The sequence below is a fragment of the Girardinichthys multiradiatus genome, chromosome 8 (assembly GCF_021462225.1).
Source record: "Girardinichthys multiradiatus isolate DD_20200921_A chromosome 8, DD_fGirMul_XY1, whole genome shotgun sequence".
In the NCBI taxonomy this organism is placed as follows: Eukaryota; Metazoa; Chordata; class Actinopteri; order Cyprinodontiformes; family Goodeidae; genus Girardinichthys; species Girardinichthys multiradiatus.
Genome location: NC_061801.1, coordinates 22,590,510 through 22,605,688, shown reverse-complemented (window position 1 = coordinate 22,605,688; position 15,179 = coordinate 22,590,510). Strand labels below are relative to the sequence as shown.

The 15,179-nt window shown below is 38.3% G+C and overlaps 1 protein-coding gene across 13 annotated transcripts in view; it reads left to right on the top strand.

Annotated features, from left to right (window-relative positions):
- Positions 1-14,433, top strand: part of dnm1a (dynamin 1a) — a 67,406-nt gene extending 52,973 nt beyond the window's left edge. For 4 of the 13 annotated variants that reach the window (XM_047372121.1, XM_047372113.1, XM_047372120.1 and 1 more), the window contains 7 exons: positions 4,050-4,159; positions 5,795-5,906; positions 6,176-6,190; positions 6,989-7,159; positions 7,239-7,480; positions 8,456-8,659; positions 11,234-14,433. In XM_047372121.1, coding sequence (XP_047228077.1) covers positions 4,050-4,159; positions 5,795-5,906; positions 6,176-6,190; positions 6,989-7,159; positions 7,239-7,480; positions 8,456-8,659; positions 11,234-11,264 — 885 coding nt within the window. In that variant the 3' untranslated portion in view covers positions 11,265-14,433. Of the gene's footprint in view, positions 1-4,049; positions 4,160-5,794; positions 5,907-6,175; positions 6,191-6,988; positions 7,160-7,238; positions 7,481-8,455; positions 8,664-8,792; positions 8,827-9,379; positions 9,418-11,233 lie in introns of those variants that run through there. The other 9 variants (XM_047372124.1, XM_047372123.1, XM_047372115.1 and 6 more) reach the window with 6 other exon arrangements.
- The last annotated feature ends 746 nt before the right edge of the window (positions 14,434-15,179 follow it).

The following is a 15,179-nucleotide window of genomic DNA, read 5'->3' as shown; positions in this document are numbered from 1 at the left end:
ATCAGGTAACACTTTACTATAATTTATGAACTATTAGAAAAGTGTGTAGAAACTGGCGTGCTGCCCAAGGTGATTTGTTAGGAGGATTATTACACAAACCTTGCAGCCTGATGAGTCATAAACAGCTGCAAGTTTTTACACATGATCCTGAAATAGTTCCACTTTAACAGTTTCCCATTGGATTTCTCTCTGTTAAGGTTTTCTGTTCCTGATTTAAATGGTGTAAACATGTGGTCTTACTTTAAATAAAGTCCAAACTGCATTAAGACTAATTAAGTTTTCCTCAGATGTTCCCTCTGCTCTTTCTCACAGGTCTGTCGTTATATTTGATTTTCAATGTTTAGTCTGTATTATATTTGTAATGTTTTCTAGTAGTGAAGGATGAGTTTTTTCACCAATTTGGCTAAAATGGATTTAATAACTAAGCAACTAACTTTCCTCCTGCATCCACATTATTCAGGAACTACAGAACTGCCCTTTTGTGTTTAATTTTTTTAAAAGACAGAACTCATTTGGGGAATGCCAGAAGAATGGAGGGAAAGAAAAACGGAGGGAGGTGAGGAGGAGGGTTGTGAAAATTGCCGTTGGCTGCCACCCAGGGCCCGGTCTTTGTGGTAATGAAGGGTTAGAGGCAGCGTTATTGCTCCCAGATGCTGTGCGGCTCCTCCACATCGCTTTGATGAACAGCCCAAGTCACCAGAACTTTTCTATCAAACTCCCATCGACATACATGGTACCAGATACACACAAACACACACAAAACATGCAGCCCCCCTAAAACAACGTGAAGGCTGATTTTACCGACCAATCTACTCTGATTTGTTAATTGGCAATGGGATGCGTAAGGTCATCGTGTATGCATGCATGTTTTTGAGGTTTTACATTTCCACGTCTGATTATGTGTGATTAACATTTTGAAACGGTGGTTAAGTATTTCAGATTGTGTTTTTTCACTGGTGAGCAGGAGGATGAAACACGTCTGAATGCAGGAGTAAATGTCCTCCGGTGTTTTTCTTTTTTTTAATGAATGAGCTATTACTCACTAACACAACAAATCCATGGAAAGTATACGGTACTTTGTTCACACATCAGCTATAAAGTGCTCTGGCTGGGCCGTGTTTTAGGAGATTCAGGCCGAAGGTAGGGATATGTGAAAACTAAAACTAAAACCAGAAGGCAGCACAACAAAATGTGATGACTGGCTATGCTGACTTATAAATCAGTTGAGTTTCTGGGTATCAGGTGGGTATGAAAATAAAAAACTGAAAATGTGGTGTTCATTCAGCCTCTTTTAATCTCACACCTATAAATTAAATCTTCCCTCTGAAGTCTCTTAATTGGAAAATGGAGTCCCTTTGTGTGTAATTTAATTTCAGTGTGGACACATCTATCCTTAAAGGCCTCAGAAGTTTGAGACCAACAGTGAGCAAACAGCATCATGAAGACCGAGGAACACAGCAGAAAGGTCAGGGAGCAGTCTGTGGAGAGGTTTAAAGCAGGGTTAGGTTGTAAAACAATATCAAAAGCTTTGAATGTATCTGTGAGTACTGTTCAATCCATCAGCCAGAAAAGGAAAAAGTATGGTGTAGCTGCAAAGCCAGTAATGCATAGCCAGGCATGTAGCGCATTAATCAAACAAGCAGCCAAGAGGCTTTCAGTAACCTTTTAGGAGCTGCAGAGATGAGTTGCTCAGGTAGGAGAATCTGTCAATTTGTGCACTGTACAAACTTGTTGATAGCCATAAAATATCTCAAATGCAGTTTGACTTAAAAAAAATTCAACAAGGTTCTCCTTTTCGATGAAACCATCATTGAACTTAGGGGCTACATGTTATGAGTGGTGGGAAAAGAAAACATGCTATACATACCATCCCAATATGAAACATGGTGGTGGTAGCATCATGCTGTGAGGATCAGCATCAGCAGAGGCATGGAAGCTGATCTGAGTTAATGGGAATACGGATGGAGACAAATGTAGGACAATGCCAGAGGAAAACTTCACAAGCTGCAAAAGACAGCACTAAACATAAAGCAGTCCTGTAATTGAATGGTTTAGATCAAAGTACATTAATGTGTTAGAATGGCCCAGTCAAAGTTCAAAAGTGAATTTGATTGAGCTTGAATTACTTTACAAGGAAGATAAGTCAAATATTTTAGTTTCTAAATGTGCTGAGCTGGTAGAGACATACCCAAAAAGACCTGCACTACACGAAAAACGTGTTCTACAAAGTACTGAAAGTACTTAAAGTTTGTGGTTGTAAAGTTACAAAATGTGGAAAAGTTCACAGGGTATGAGAACCTTTGCAAGGCACTGTATATTTTATAAATAAGCTTACAACATCACTGTGTGTCTCAAAGTCACAAAGTTTGGGGTTATGCAGGCTAAATTCTGCAGACTAAGGTCAAATAAAGTGTTCATGAACAGAATCTCATACTCCTGATTAGTGCGTTTTAGTGTGTTTAATGTCTGAAATCTGTTCCGTTGCCCACTCATGCTGACTGGTTTTATGGGAGCATATGGGAAAACACTCAGTCTACTTCCCTAAACACACACTGTCAAAAACTTCTAAAAATTGAGCTGATTGTCAGAAAGAAAATAACAGTCTGATGTGATACTGCATCATTGCAAATTCACACATAACCCACACTGTACATTCTTGTTAAAACAGACCTCAAGTGTTGTATGTCCGTAACACCTATCATAATGTCCAAGCAGTTGTTATGTATCTGCTTTAGTTCATTTTACTTTCCCCTCATCATGCAGACACTCAGTAGTCCTCTGCCCTCCTCCACCTTTCCTTCTTTTCCAGTTCTCCAAACTGGATTTACTGGCCAGAGTAAAGGAAAATGTATGAATCAGGCCAAGGCTGCTCACTCCCCGGGAGAGGGGAAAGCCAGAGAGCGAGGGGAACAAGGGAACTGAAAATAAAATAAAAAACGAGGAAGGCCAAGACGGAGAAATGCTGAACCAAAAGAAATAAAAGAAGGGGGGTCAGTGGGAAGGGTGGTGGGGGGAGTGTACTCACTAGTCCTATAAATGATGATGTCAGCGTTCAGCAGTTTGGGGCGACTGCTTGTTTTGTTTTGTTTTTTGCTTAATTTCTGGTGTGTATGTGTGTGTTGTAGACACCAAGGAGAACTGGCGCTGCCAAATGCGTCTGTGTTTATATATGTTTATGTGTGTGTCTGTGGAGATTTTATATGCATTCAGGGGATATGACCATTTGGCTGCACAGGTCATAAATCCTTTGATGAAGGAGTTTGGTCTCACGTGAAATCCCCTGCGTCTATCCCCTTTTACTCTGACACACACACACCCATGCACACACACACGGCTGGGCAGGGCATGCCTGCGGTTAGCCTTCCAGATGGTTTAAAGGTTAGTTAGAGACTACTATAAGAAGAGCAACGTATGCTTGTGCATTGAGTGCATGTTTTTACAACCTCTGTCATTCTGACTTATTTTTTGAGTGCAATTTTGTTAATTCTTACTTTACTGTGTATGGTAAAACGTTCAAACTTTCCAACAATAGATCCTGAGGATTGCAACCACAACATTTGTGTGAATTAGAGAGAGCCGGCATGTCTCCGGCTGAGGTGACTAGCTTTGAGGTTCCCTCCCTGATACATAAATAGTTGGGCGTTTGTACACCGCATAGTTGTGTGCAGATTTACAAGTACAAGAGATTTCAAGTCTCTAGTGTGTCTGTGTATTTGTGTGTGAGTTGACTGTGCAAAGTTGTAATCAAAACCAGAGGCTCCTTTGTCTGTTTTTCCATCTCCTTTGCTTCCTTTGCTTGGGAACTTAGAATAAGTTGTATTTTTATATCTGCCTTTATAAATCAAATTGTTTGTGTTTTTCTTCATTATGTTTCAAAAACTAATTGTTCAATTTAAATTTGCTGGCCCTGAAAAAACCCTATCTTGGAATCTCCTCGGGTCTAACATTGTCATTGCAGCAGTATATTTTTTAAGCACCATTTTCATTGTTAAAGCCCTCCTTCCATTTAGTGTGTTTCCTCACCAGTGTCCCTCTTTCGCCCCCTGCAGGAGAAGGAGAAGAAGTACATGCTTCCAGTGGACAACCTGAAGCTGCGAGATGTGGAGAAGGGCTTCATGTCCAGCAAGCCCATTTTTGCTCTCTTCAACACTGAACAGAGGTGCAGTTACAAACATATATATGACCTACACACTTAGATGCAAGTACAGTTGTATGAGAAAATTCACATGCCACAATTCAGAGTTATGACACAAGGAGACTGCTGGCAGACGTATTAGTTTAAAGGATTTCTTATGCAAACAATATGTTTCTAAAGGTGTCATATTTCATTCTGGGGACACGAACAAACAGTATAAGCCCCCAGCTATGGACAGACTGCCACTTGCCACTGACATTCCTGTGAAATTGTCGATGCTTGATTTACTTTAGGTTTTGCGTTTGATAGAACATCTTTAGTGTACAAACAATGAATTAACTTAACTTAACTTGGCACAAGAAATATGAAATTTGTGTTTGGTCGATTATTTATTTGTTGTAACAACGCTTCCTGGCTATAAGTCTTATATCACTGGAATTAACTTTAGATAGTGGCACATTTGTTGGTTGAGCAGAACAGTTAACATAGTTAATCTATGACTCTTGTTGGGTGTTATTAACTGGCTTTGATAGGTAAAATTTAAAGAAACAAGACACACTGGCAGTTTGACAGTTTATTCTTTCAACAAACAAGAGGCCTCAGTATTGTGTGAAAGACCCCTACATATCCTCAACAGCCAGGTATCTCCTTCTCAATATGGTCTGACACTGCTGTGGAATGGAATCACATTCTTCAACCAGCGTTTGTTTTGCAAACCACTCAGTCTTGTTTTTAAAGCGAATGAGATGCCACCCCACTCCACCATACTACCTTCACCAAAAGCTGTTTAGCATTGGCAGAGAGGATTTCACAAGTTTTCCATGGATGCAACCCAGAAATGCATTTTCCTTGTCGCCATCTAATGGGGAAAAAATAGGTTTTTTATAACTGTATATTTATCGGCAAGAACCATTGATACTACAAAGAAGAAAAATTGACGAAACACAAATTTCCTCACTTTATTGTGTTAAATTTATATGACAGAAGATGTTTTTGCTTAATCTGGGTTATTTTGAATTATTTATTAAATAGATAACATTTCAAAAAACATTTTTAAAGTTTGTTATTTTAATTTTAAATATTTTATTTCTAAAGCAAATTTACTCATAAACAAATAAAAAAAAACTGATTAGTTTCTTTGGTTTTGGTTTAAACTATCTCATTCAAATGGTTAGATAATGTCTCACTAAAGCTTACAGACAATCCATGGATAGCATCAGATCTTAAACAACATTTTGTTACACAGTCAATTTCAGAAAATCTTTTTGGCCAGCTTGTTAACAATACTACAAGTTGTATTAAATAGGCACTGTGCAACAGATCAAACATGGACAAAAGCAAAATGGGTTAAATGGAAGAGGGTTCCCTTATCAAATTCTGCTTGAGACCCTGTGCAGCTTTAGGCTGACTCTGGATAAAAGGATGAAAGGACAGGACTATTTTTGTAAAATAGTAGTAAAAGTAAAGGTCTTCAATATGCATAATATCTTCCAAAACCTTTATATTACTATTCAAAAATCGATTTGAGATGCTGTATAAATGCACTTTGTTTTCCTCAAAACAGAGTCTTGCTCTTAAAGGCTAATCATATTTTCAGCTGGTTGAAATTTGCCTTGTTATTCAGATCGCATCCTTTGACCCACAGTTTTACATCCACAGAAATGTGTATAAAGACTACCGTCAGCTGGAGCTGGCCTGTGAGAGCCAGGAAGATGTTGATGCGTGGAAGGCCTCCTTCCTCAGAGCTGGAGTTTATCCTGAACGTGTAACCGTAAGCTTAATTTTTTATTGACTGTAATTCCATGAATATAATTATAATATAATATAATCAATATAAACAAAAGAGTTTAAACTGTTTTTCTCAAAACATACGGTACATTTGTACAAATAAAACCCTGCAAAAAATACGTTGTTTTTTTTAGATCATACAAGTAGAGAGGGAAGTTGTTTTAAGAAAATGTTCATCAGCTTATTGTTGTCATGTCTCACATGTTGTGTGTCCCTTTCAATGTCTTTGCATTGCTGTTGTGCTCCTCGTAGGAGAAGGAAGGAAAGGTATGGTATCCTCTCCACCTGTTGCTTTTTTAGCATTCACACACATTTTTATGAGGTTCGCTGAACTTGTTTTTTACTCAGTTTGGTAAATTAACAGTAACCCGTTAACACTGTAGGCAGTCAACATTATCAACTACTCTTTGGTATATTTAGTTTAAATAACATAAAAAAGACATTCTAAATTCAATAAACATAATTATGTTTGTACAGTTCTGCCTTAATTTTAAAAGTAGGGTGTTTTTTTTTTGTTTATATGTATTTACTGTCTTCTTAAGTCCTTTTAAATGTTGAATAGTAAATTATGGGAACACAATTACCACATTATCGGTATAGATACCTGATTTAGGTTTGAGTACTCCAACATGCAGGGATTTAATAAATGTGATTTGTTGGTGCTTTTTTTCAACATTTTGTTTACTCGGTTTACAAGTTGAGAAAAATGTTCACATTTAGATTGTTTATGTGTTTATCACTATTTTGACTTGTTGTTGTCAAATGTTGCTATGATCAGCACATCCACTTTAAAAAGACAACGCCAGTAAATTGCACTTTGCACTGCTGGACAAACACAACCATTATAGCAGATTCACTTGGAGCAGGATGGCTTTTATTCAGCCTGGTTTCTATTGGGGCTTCAGTTTGAATTTATGATTAATTTTTGATCTTTAAAATGATAAAACCTCAAGAGAGAAACACTTACTGCTCTGAAATTACAGTCTTCCCTTGATTTATTCTCACTTATGGTTTGGCATTTTTTAGTTATGTTTCCTGTAAGTCATCTCTAATTTGTCTCCACAGAGTGATGGTGGTGATGAAAATGGCTCAGACAACTTCATGCACAGCATGGACCCTCAGCTGGAGCGGCAGGTGGAGACAATTCGCAACCTGGTAGACTCCTACACGGCCATCGTCAACAAGACCGTGCGTGACCTGATACCAAAGACAGTCATGCATCTCATGATTAACAATGTGAGTAACCTGCGAGACACCTGCAAAAATAGGAAAGATGTGCAAAAAGATTTATTCAAAATCTTTGCTATTATTTTAGACAAAAGAGTTCATTAATGCTGAGCTGCTGGCCCAGCTCTACTCATGTGGTGACCAGAATACTCTGATGGAGGAGTCTCAGGAGCAGGCGCAGCGGCGTGATGAGATGCTCAGGATGTACCATGCCCTGCGGGAGGCGCTAAACATTATCGGCGACATCAGCACGACCACCGTGAGCACCTCTATGCCGCCTCCGGTGGATGACTCCTGGCTGCAGGTCCATCGGGGCGGTTCCGGAGGAAGGTATGTCATGTATGGATGAATTGAGGCAGTCAAAGGGTTTTTCACAAAAGAAAAATAGCTAATTTACAAGCAATCTAATCTCTAACAAAAACAACCTCATATTTTGGGCCTGGAAAGGCCCCTCATAATATATTGCTGGTGCATACTGTAAAAGCTCAAGCCTTTTTAAGTAGAGGATGTGTGCAATGTTTATATGTACTGTAGATGCAATAGCAATATAGACTGAAGCTCAGAGTCCACAACAAATTTTCCATGGGACAATTAGGTATATTCACCATATTCATGGTGGTCAAAAAGTGAGGAAAATAGGCCGCCTGTACCTGCTTGTTCATTTTAATGTTTATTTTTTAAAATTAACTAAGACCTCTGCTGCTAACTATAATTGGGCTATAATTTTCTAGCAAAAAGCCCACAAAACATAAAAGTACAGAAATATCCAATCAGCTTCCTCTTGATAACGCTATAATGCTCTGCTTGATATTGATAAAAGAAACTTTATTAGAAACCGCTTTGGAATTATTTCACTTGCAATGGACACAAAGATGGAAATGAAAAGGAAAAAAAAGAAGCAAGAAAGAGAGGAACGTCGGGCATAAAGGAAAAAGGGAGAGGAGAAAAGAATAGAGAAGAGAAAGAATAGTGAAGAAAGTACAAGATAACACCCTAGAAGACCGCTTCTACATCTGCAGAAACATATAAAACAATTGTTTCAACTCACTGTTGAAGAGTACCTATGATAAAAATTAAAAAACATTTACATGCTTTTCAAGTGGGAAATCTTGCTAAATCAACAGTGTATCAAATGCTTGTTCTCCCCACTGTAATATTCCCTTGGCATACGATTTTCTTGGCATTTTGAAGGTTTTGTTCTTTCAGGACCTTTTTAGTTTGAGCCTCTCAGAAAAATCCCAATGTATAACAGGTATAATTGAGCCTGTTTATTAACTCTATTTTATTCTTCCATTTCAACATCAGATCTCCAGCAACCAGTCCAACTCCAAATCGCAGAGCTCCACCAGGTCCACCAGCTCGCCCAGGCTCCCGTGGACCCCCACCTGGGCCTCCTCCTGCCGGGGGACCCCCTGTACCATCTCGCCCTGGAGCATCTCCAGATCCTCATGGCGGGCCACCGCCAACTGTGCCCTCCCGGCCTAACCGTGCACCCCCAAGTGTGCCAAGGTGAGTAAAAACATGAGAAACCTTTTACACCCAACAATCCCCCCCTGTAAAGCTATGGAAATGAAAACATGTTTCAGCAAATTTGACAAAGAAATTGGACATTCAAACCACATTTTATGATATTTTATGTTAGGGGAATGTGAAGATGCCTGGAGGGGATAAAGGAGGTAAATGAGACTAGAGAGTACTGGTTGTGTTAGAGGATAGTTGATTAGATAAACTGATTGCTAGAAATCCTTAAATAGATACATTGAAAGTAATACTGACTTGATTTTCTTCCTCTTTTTTGTAATTAAGTGAACATCTCAATTCTTGATGGTATCTTTTAAGACACAATAACGCTTCATCAGTTACAACTTACAAACAACTCATTATTTGCGCCCATCCTTACATCACATCAGAAAATCGCTTTCACCTGGTGTCCATGAACTCCATGCATCTCTGATCCTGTTGAACTTGTGCTTTCCTTTCTTTATCTAAAGCTAAAAACTTGTCTCTGTGCAAAGCTCTCTTTGGGGAAAAAAAACAAACATTGCAAACAAACAATCTCTTTTTGGCTCTTGAGCATAAATTAGTCCTTAAAGGGAGCTTGGCACATGCAATGCTGGCCTTCCCCCTTCACTGTAACTGTTTGCACTTCTTTTCTGTCTCCCTGCTCCTGTCCCTCTCTCTCCCTTCACCACACCTCTGTCACACATGTGACTATTGTTCCTTCTGCAGAATCACTATTACTGACCAATGAGGACTAACGTTTTTCGGTATGTTGGATATTGTGTGCCTCCATAATCCTCATTGTGATCACCAACCACTAAGACTCCTTGGATTTCATCTTTTTGCTGCATTATTCTCTCTTTCTCACCTTTCTATTTTCAGAACAATGCATGAGCCTTTTGGAGTTATTAATCTGAACTAGGCTACAGGAAATTGGAGTTATTTAAGTCCACCGATGCAACAGAATAGAATTTGTTTTAAATGTCCATAATTTTAGTTTTTCTTGTATTTGGTTATAAACACCATAACATCCCACCTGTCCTTTGGTGCATCTCTGTTGGTTGAAGAAAATGCACAACAAAACTAAATGTAGGCTAACCCCAGCTGGATATGCAGTCATTTGTTCTCATGTTCAGGCCTATATTGTGTGCTTTGTTTCCACATTGAAAAGCTTGATAACTCTGTAATGATGGTAGTACTCTTGTGTTATCTATGTGTGATCCCACGACCATTTTACAAACACAAACGTCAATGTTTTCATGGAGATTTGATGTGATAGATCAACACAATCTAATGCATAGTTTAGTAGAAGGAAAATGATACATGGTTTACAATTTAAAAATGTGAAAAGAATGTTATGCATTTATATTCAGCCCCTCTCTGTGGCTACTTTGAAAAACTCCTTTAGTATTTTGGGTTTTGTCTCTACCACCTTTGCGCATCTGGAGAGTAAACATTTTGCTCATTCAGTTTTGAAAAATATCTAAAACTCATTGAAAATTGGATAGAGAGCGTCTGTGAACATCAAATTTCATGTCATGCCACTGATTCTCAATTGGTTTTTTAGGCTGGACTTTGACTAGGTTAACACATGGATATAAAAGGTGTACCTCCTCCCCAGTCTCAGTCGCTCCAGCATCTATCAAGTTTCATTCTAGGACTGTTTTCTATATTTAGCTCCATTTGGTCCGACCAGCTATCCTGAGACTGCTAAAAAGATATCCCCACATAATGATGCTGCCACCACCGTGTTGACCCTGGGTGTTATGTGTGCAGTGTTAGCTTTCCACCACACACAGTGTTTTCCTTGTTAGTCAAAAAGTATAATTCTGGTCTCCTCTGATCAGAGCAGCTTCTTCTCTATTCCCCACCTGATTCACAAACTGCAAACTTCTTAAGGCTTTCTTTTAATAATGGTTTTCTTCTTGCCACTGTTCCATTAAGGACAGATTTATGGAGTGCACAGCTACTAGTTGCCCTGTCGATATGTTTTCAGGGTTGACCTGTGGATCTTAGCAGCTCCTCCAGAGTTAATATGGGTTAACATTGGCTGCATGGTGGACAGCCATGTCTCATTAGGCCTGCAACTGTTCCATAAGCTTTCCATTTGTTTTACAGTGAATTTAAACTGAGATTAAATTATACATAGACACACTCTATTTACTCATTCCATGATTTATGAAGGCAGTTGGTTGTAGTGGTTTCCTTATCAGAATAAAATAAGCTTTATACAAATTCACTGCACAGTTTTAAGATGTTATTTGTATTTTTGAAACCAGGTTGTTTTCCTTCTACTTCACAATTATGCTCTTCTTTGTCTTGTTCTGTCACATGAAAATCCCACTAAATTTCATTGAGGTTGTGGTTGTAACGACACAAAAGGTGACTGACTTGAAGTGAATACTTTTGCAAAGTACTGTAAATCGTTCATTGAAGCCAAAGTGATACTTAGAGAACCTAAAATCTCAATCCCGAGTATCCATGAAGAAAACTAAACGACAACAAGAAAAGCCCAGACCCTGTAAAATAATCTGACCTATGTTCTTTTCTTTATGTCTTTCCCTCTCTGTTTGTCCATGTCAGTCGGAGACCCCCACCTTCTCCAACACACTAGACCTCAGAGTTCCTTCCTCCCTCCTTCACCTGTCGTTTCCTCCCTGCGAACGAGAGGTGCTACGGACAACAGCGCCACCTTTCTGTCATCTACTGCCCCCCCCCCCCCCCAAACCCACCCTGCCCATCTGTTTTCACACAGAAGCAGAATACTTGAAAGCATGACTTACATACAAGTTTGTTCCTCACAATTTAACCGTAGAGACCGTGAGATGAATCATAATAGACAAAGGAGTCAATGTATTGTATATCCAAGCAGATTTAAAGCAGAATGTTTCCCCTCTTCTTATATCTACTTTTGCATGAAGCATTTTAAGAGCATTTTCTGAGTTTTAACATCCGTTTCTCTTACATGCATTAGGATCAGTTTGCTCGTCTTTTGTTAAAGCAATGCTTCACCAGAAAATGTTTTGATATGCAAAAACAAGACAGCACCAGAACCTTTATTCAGGATATAGAGGTATCAGATAACATAAGTTTCAAGTTAATGCACAGAAACATCATATTAGTAGCCTGATGCATGTTTTGACATTGTGGAAACTTTACTGCAACTCTATGTTTTGTAAAGAAATTCGAAAAACATGTTTTTCTTTGCAGCATTCACAGCTCAGTGGTGAAGTATTTCTTTAAGAGAGGGAATGCAAGCTGAATTCAGGCTAGAAATATTTACTTTATTTTTGTATTCAGATTTTAATTTGTGATCATGCTGCAAAAAACAGCAAGGCAGGACAAAATCTTATTTTAGTTATCTCGTTATTTATAAAGTCTCTTTAACCATTTCTTCTGTGTTACTCTCTCTTATGGTTGTTGCTGTTTTTCTTTTGACTTTTCATCCTGCCAAATAAGTTCTTGTTTTATTTTTTTATGTTTCTTGAACAAAAAAAGGGTTGGCCATCCCCCCAGCCACCATTCAACTCTTAAATGAAGATTTGCAGTCTCCATTTTTTCCTTTCTCTTTTCTAAAGCTAATCCGTGCTTTTCCACCATCCAAAGCTGTCAAACGGACAGCACCGCCCATTCAACGCATTTCACTCAGATGAGGAAGAAGTGCACGACTTCTGAATGGACAAAAGGCCCCTTCATCTTTCCCTTCCATCCTCTTTATCTTCCTCTGCTGTAAAACTGAAGTCAGAAACATCTAATGGACCCTCTGATTACTCATTTTGCCAACAGTAGCCTTCAAAAAGTCTCACTGTCGCTGTTCTCACAAAATCTTTTCACAGCCTCGTCTTAAACTACTGCGCTTTCAGACAACCTATGCAAAAAGAAAACTAGTTTCTCATTCATTTTATGACAAAAAGACACCTCTAATGTACCTTAATTTCCCTTCTTTATTCCTCTCCCTATCGAGGCATTATTGCTACTGCCTATATTTGTAAAGGTGGGATATGTATGCACCATACAATCTCAACCATCAGTGTATTTTATTGGAATTCCATGGATGGTCCAATACAAATTATTTAGGGGTTTTAAAAAAGCATCCCCACAGCATGATGCTGCCAGCACCATGTTTCATGGTGGGGATGACGTGTTCAGGGTGGGTCTGCAGTGCAGGTTTTTCACCTGATGTAGCACTTTTCATATACGCCAAAACTTTCTATTTATGTCCCACCTGACTAGAACACCATCTGCCATATGTTTGCTGTCCCCTACACCAGAGGTGAGGTCTTCAACCATGGTCCTCAGGACCGACTGTTGTTTAGGTGTTTCCCTGCTGTCGCACCCTGACTTAAAAATATATATTAAGCTCAGGCTTCTGCAGCCTCTGATGGCATGCTGAGGAGGTAACGCAATAATTTAAATGAGTTGTGCTGGAAGAAGGACATATACAAAAAGTCAATTCTGGGTCCTGAGGACCAGGCTTTGAGACCACCGTCCTACATGGCTTGAACAAAACTGTAAATGGAACTTCCTATAACTTTCCTTTTACCACTCTTTCATAAAGGCCAGGTCTGGAAAGTGCATGACTAATACTTGACCTGTCGAAGGAATTCTCCTTTCTAAACGGTCTGCCCAAAGTCACCCTTGATCTCTTGGCTTTTTCCCTGAATAATGCTCTCTTGGGCTCAGGAACACATCAGAAAGTTTGGTATGCAGTTGTGGAGACGTTTAATGCAGATTTAGGCTACATGAAAGGATTTTATCAAGAGGAATCAAATTAAAGTGAGCTAAATGCAAATGCCACATTACGAATTTAATTTGTAAAAAAGGTTTCCCCCCCACTCTCAAATTATGTCCTACTTTTTATTTGTGTTTCACATAAATACCCATTAAAGCAAATTAAAGGTTGTGATTGTATTGTGACATGTGAAAAAGAGGTCTAAAGGAGGTCATGGACCTCCCCATGGCACCAGTACTGCAAGAAACTGAATATATTTAAACCAGAGAAGAATTTGTGCCCCGAGTTGTTCATTTAGACTGTTAGATAATTCTTAACACATCATGTTTTACTCAGAGAGTTTAATAAAAGAGGATAGCCATTTAACTCTAAGTCAGGTTTGAGCACATTATGCACCTAAGGTTTTAATAAACAGGGAAATAGTTAGGTTTTATTCAAGTTGATGATCTGCCATTTCTTCTTTTCCTCCTTTCTTCTGCTCTTCTTTCTCTCAGTGGTCACGGGGGTGAGTGAGAACATGAACAACCCCAGTCTATGCATAAAAGTACCACTCCCTGTGTTGAGTCGTCACATTGCTGATGTGTTGTATTTTGACCCCAAACACGACCCTCTAGCCTTACACACAAGAAAAACAATCCTCGTCTTTAGCCTCTGACCATTATTTTAATCACTGCTTAAAAAAAACGTTTTGTGTATTTCTGATCTCCACATCTGCAAAACAAACACATTATATCTTATTATTTAACAGGAATTAATTTATTGTGGACATATCTTAATGTGTTATGTATACATGTGGTGCATCTTATTAGACATATACTCCCTTCTGTTTAGATAATTTAGTCTGCATTGTATGAAACATCAGTATATTTAAACTATGAGAAAATGAGCATAATGAAATACTTGAAAAACTACAGAAAAACATTTACAAAAATACTTTGCTGTAAATGGATGTCAGCAGGTTGTTTGGTCAGGTGATGTAGAAGAAACTGTAACATTATCCTTGAGGACTGCTGTGCTCTGGTCAACACATTAAAGACCTCTATGTACTCTGTTTGTTCTCGTTTGTTTTTTCTCTTGAAAACCTAAAAATAAGTAAAGTTGAGTTGACTTCTTCCACACTTTTCCTGAAAAACGATCGCAAAGTTCTTTATGAGAAAAAGAATGAAACAAAGTAAAATGTGTAAGAATAACAAATGATTAAAAGTGATTAAAAAGAGAAGTATAAAAACATAAAAAATGACGTAATGCAGAGAACATGAACGTTGATTGATTGAAACTTTATTAATCCCTCAAATAAGAAATTTGTTTCTCAGCATAAAACAATAAAAACAAATACACACCTGTATGTCTAGAAGACACACACACATAAAACTCAACAAAATATATAAAATTGCAGTTATTTTAGACTCAGTTATAGCTGTAAATAAGATTTAATTACTTTTTCAAAGAACCAATGAAAACAAAGTCCTATGCTGTCATCCTGACAATGTGCATGGGTGAAGGATGCGTCTTTGTAGTGATTAGCTAGCTTTATACAGCATAGTTTTTGTTATCAAAGTAAATTCATCACGTTGCCTTGGCTCATACTGGCTTTTTGTTTTCTGGCAGAGTGCAATCTTTTTGTTCTTGACAATAATCAACAATTATTGTCTTTTTTCCCCAAACTTGTCGGTTCTGAAATTAGATTTTGTTAACATGAATAGGAACCAGGTATTCAAGCCAGCAAGCACAATAACCAGATTTGTAATGTTTTTACTGCAAAATGCACGTGTTTCTAATGCAGAACAGTTTGGAGGA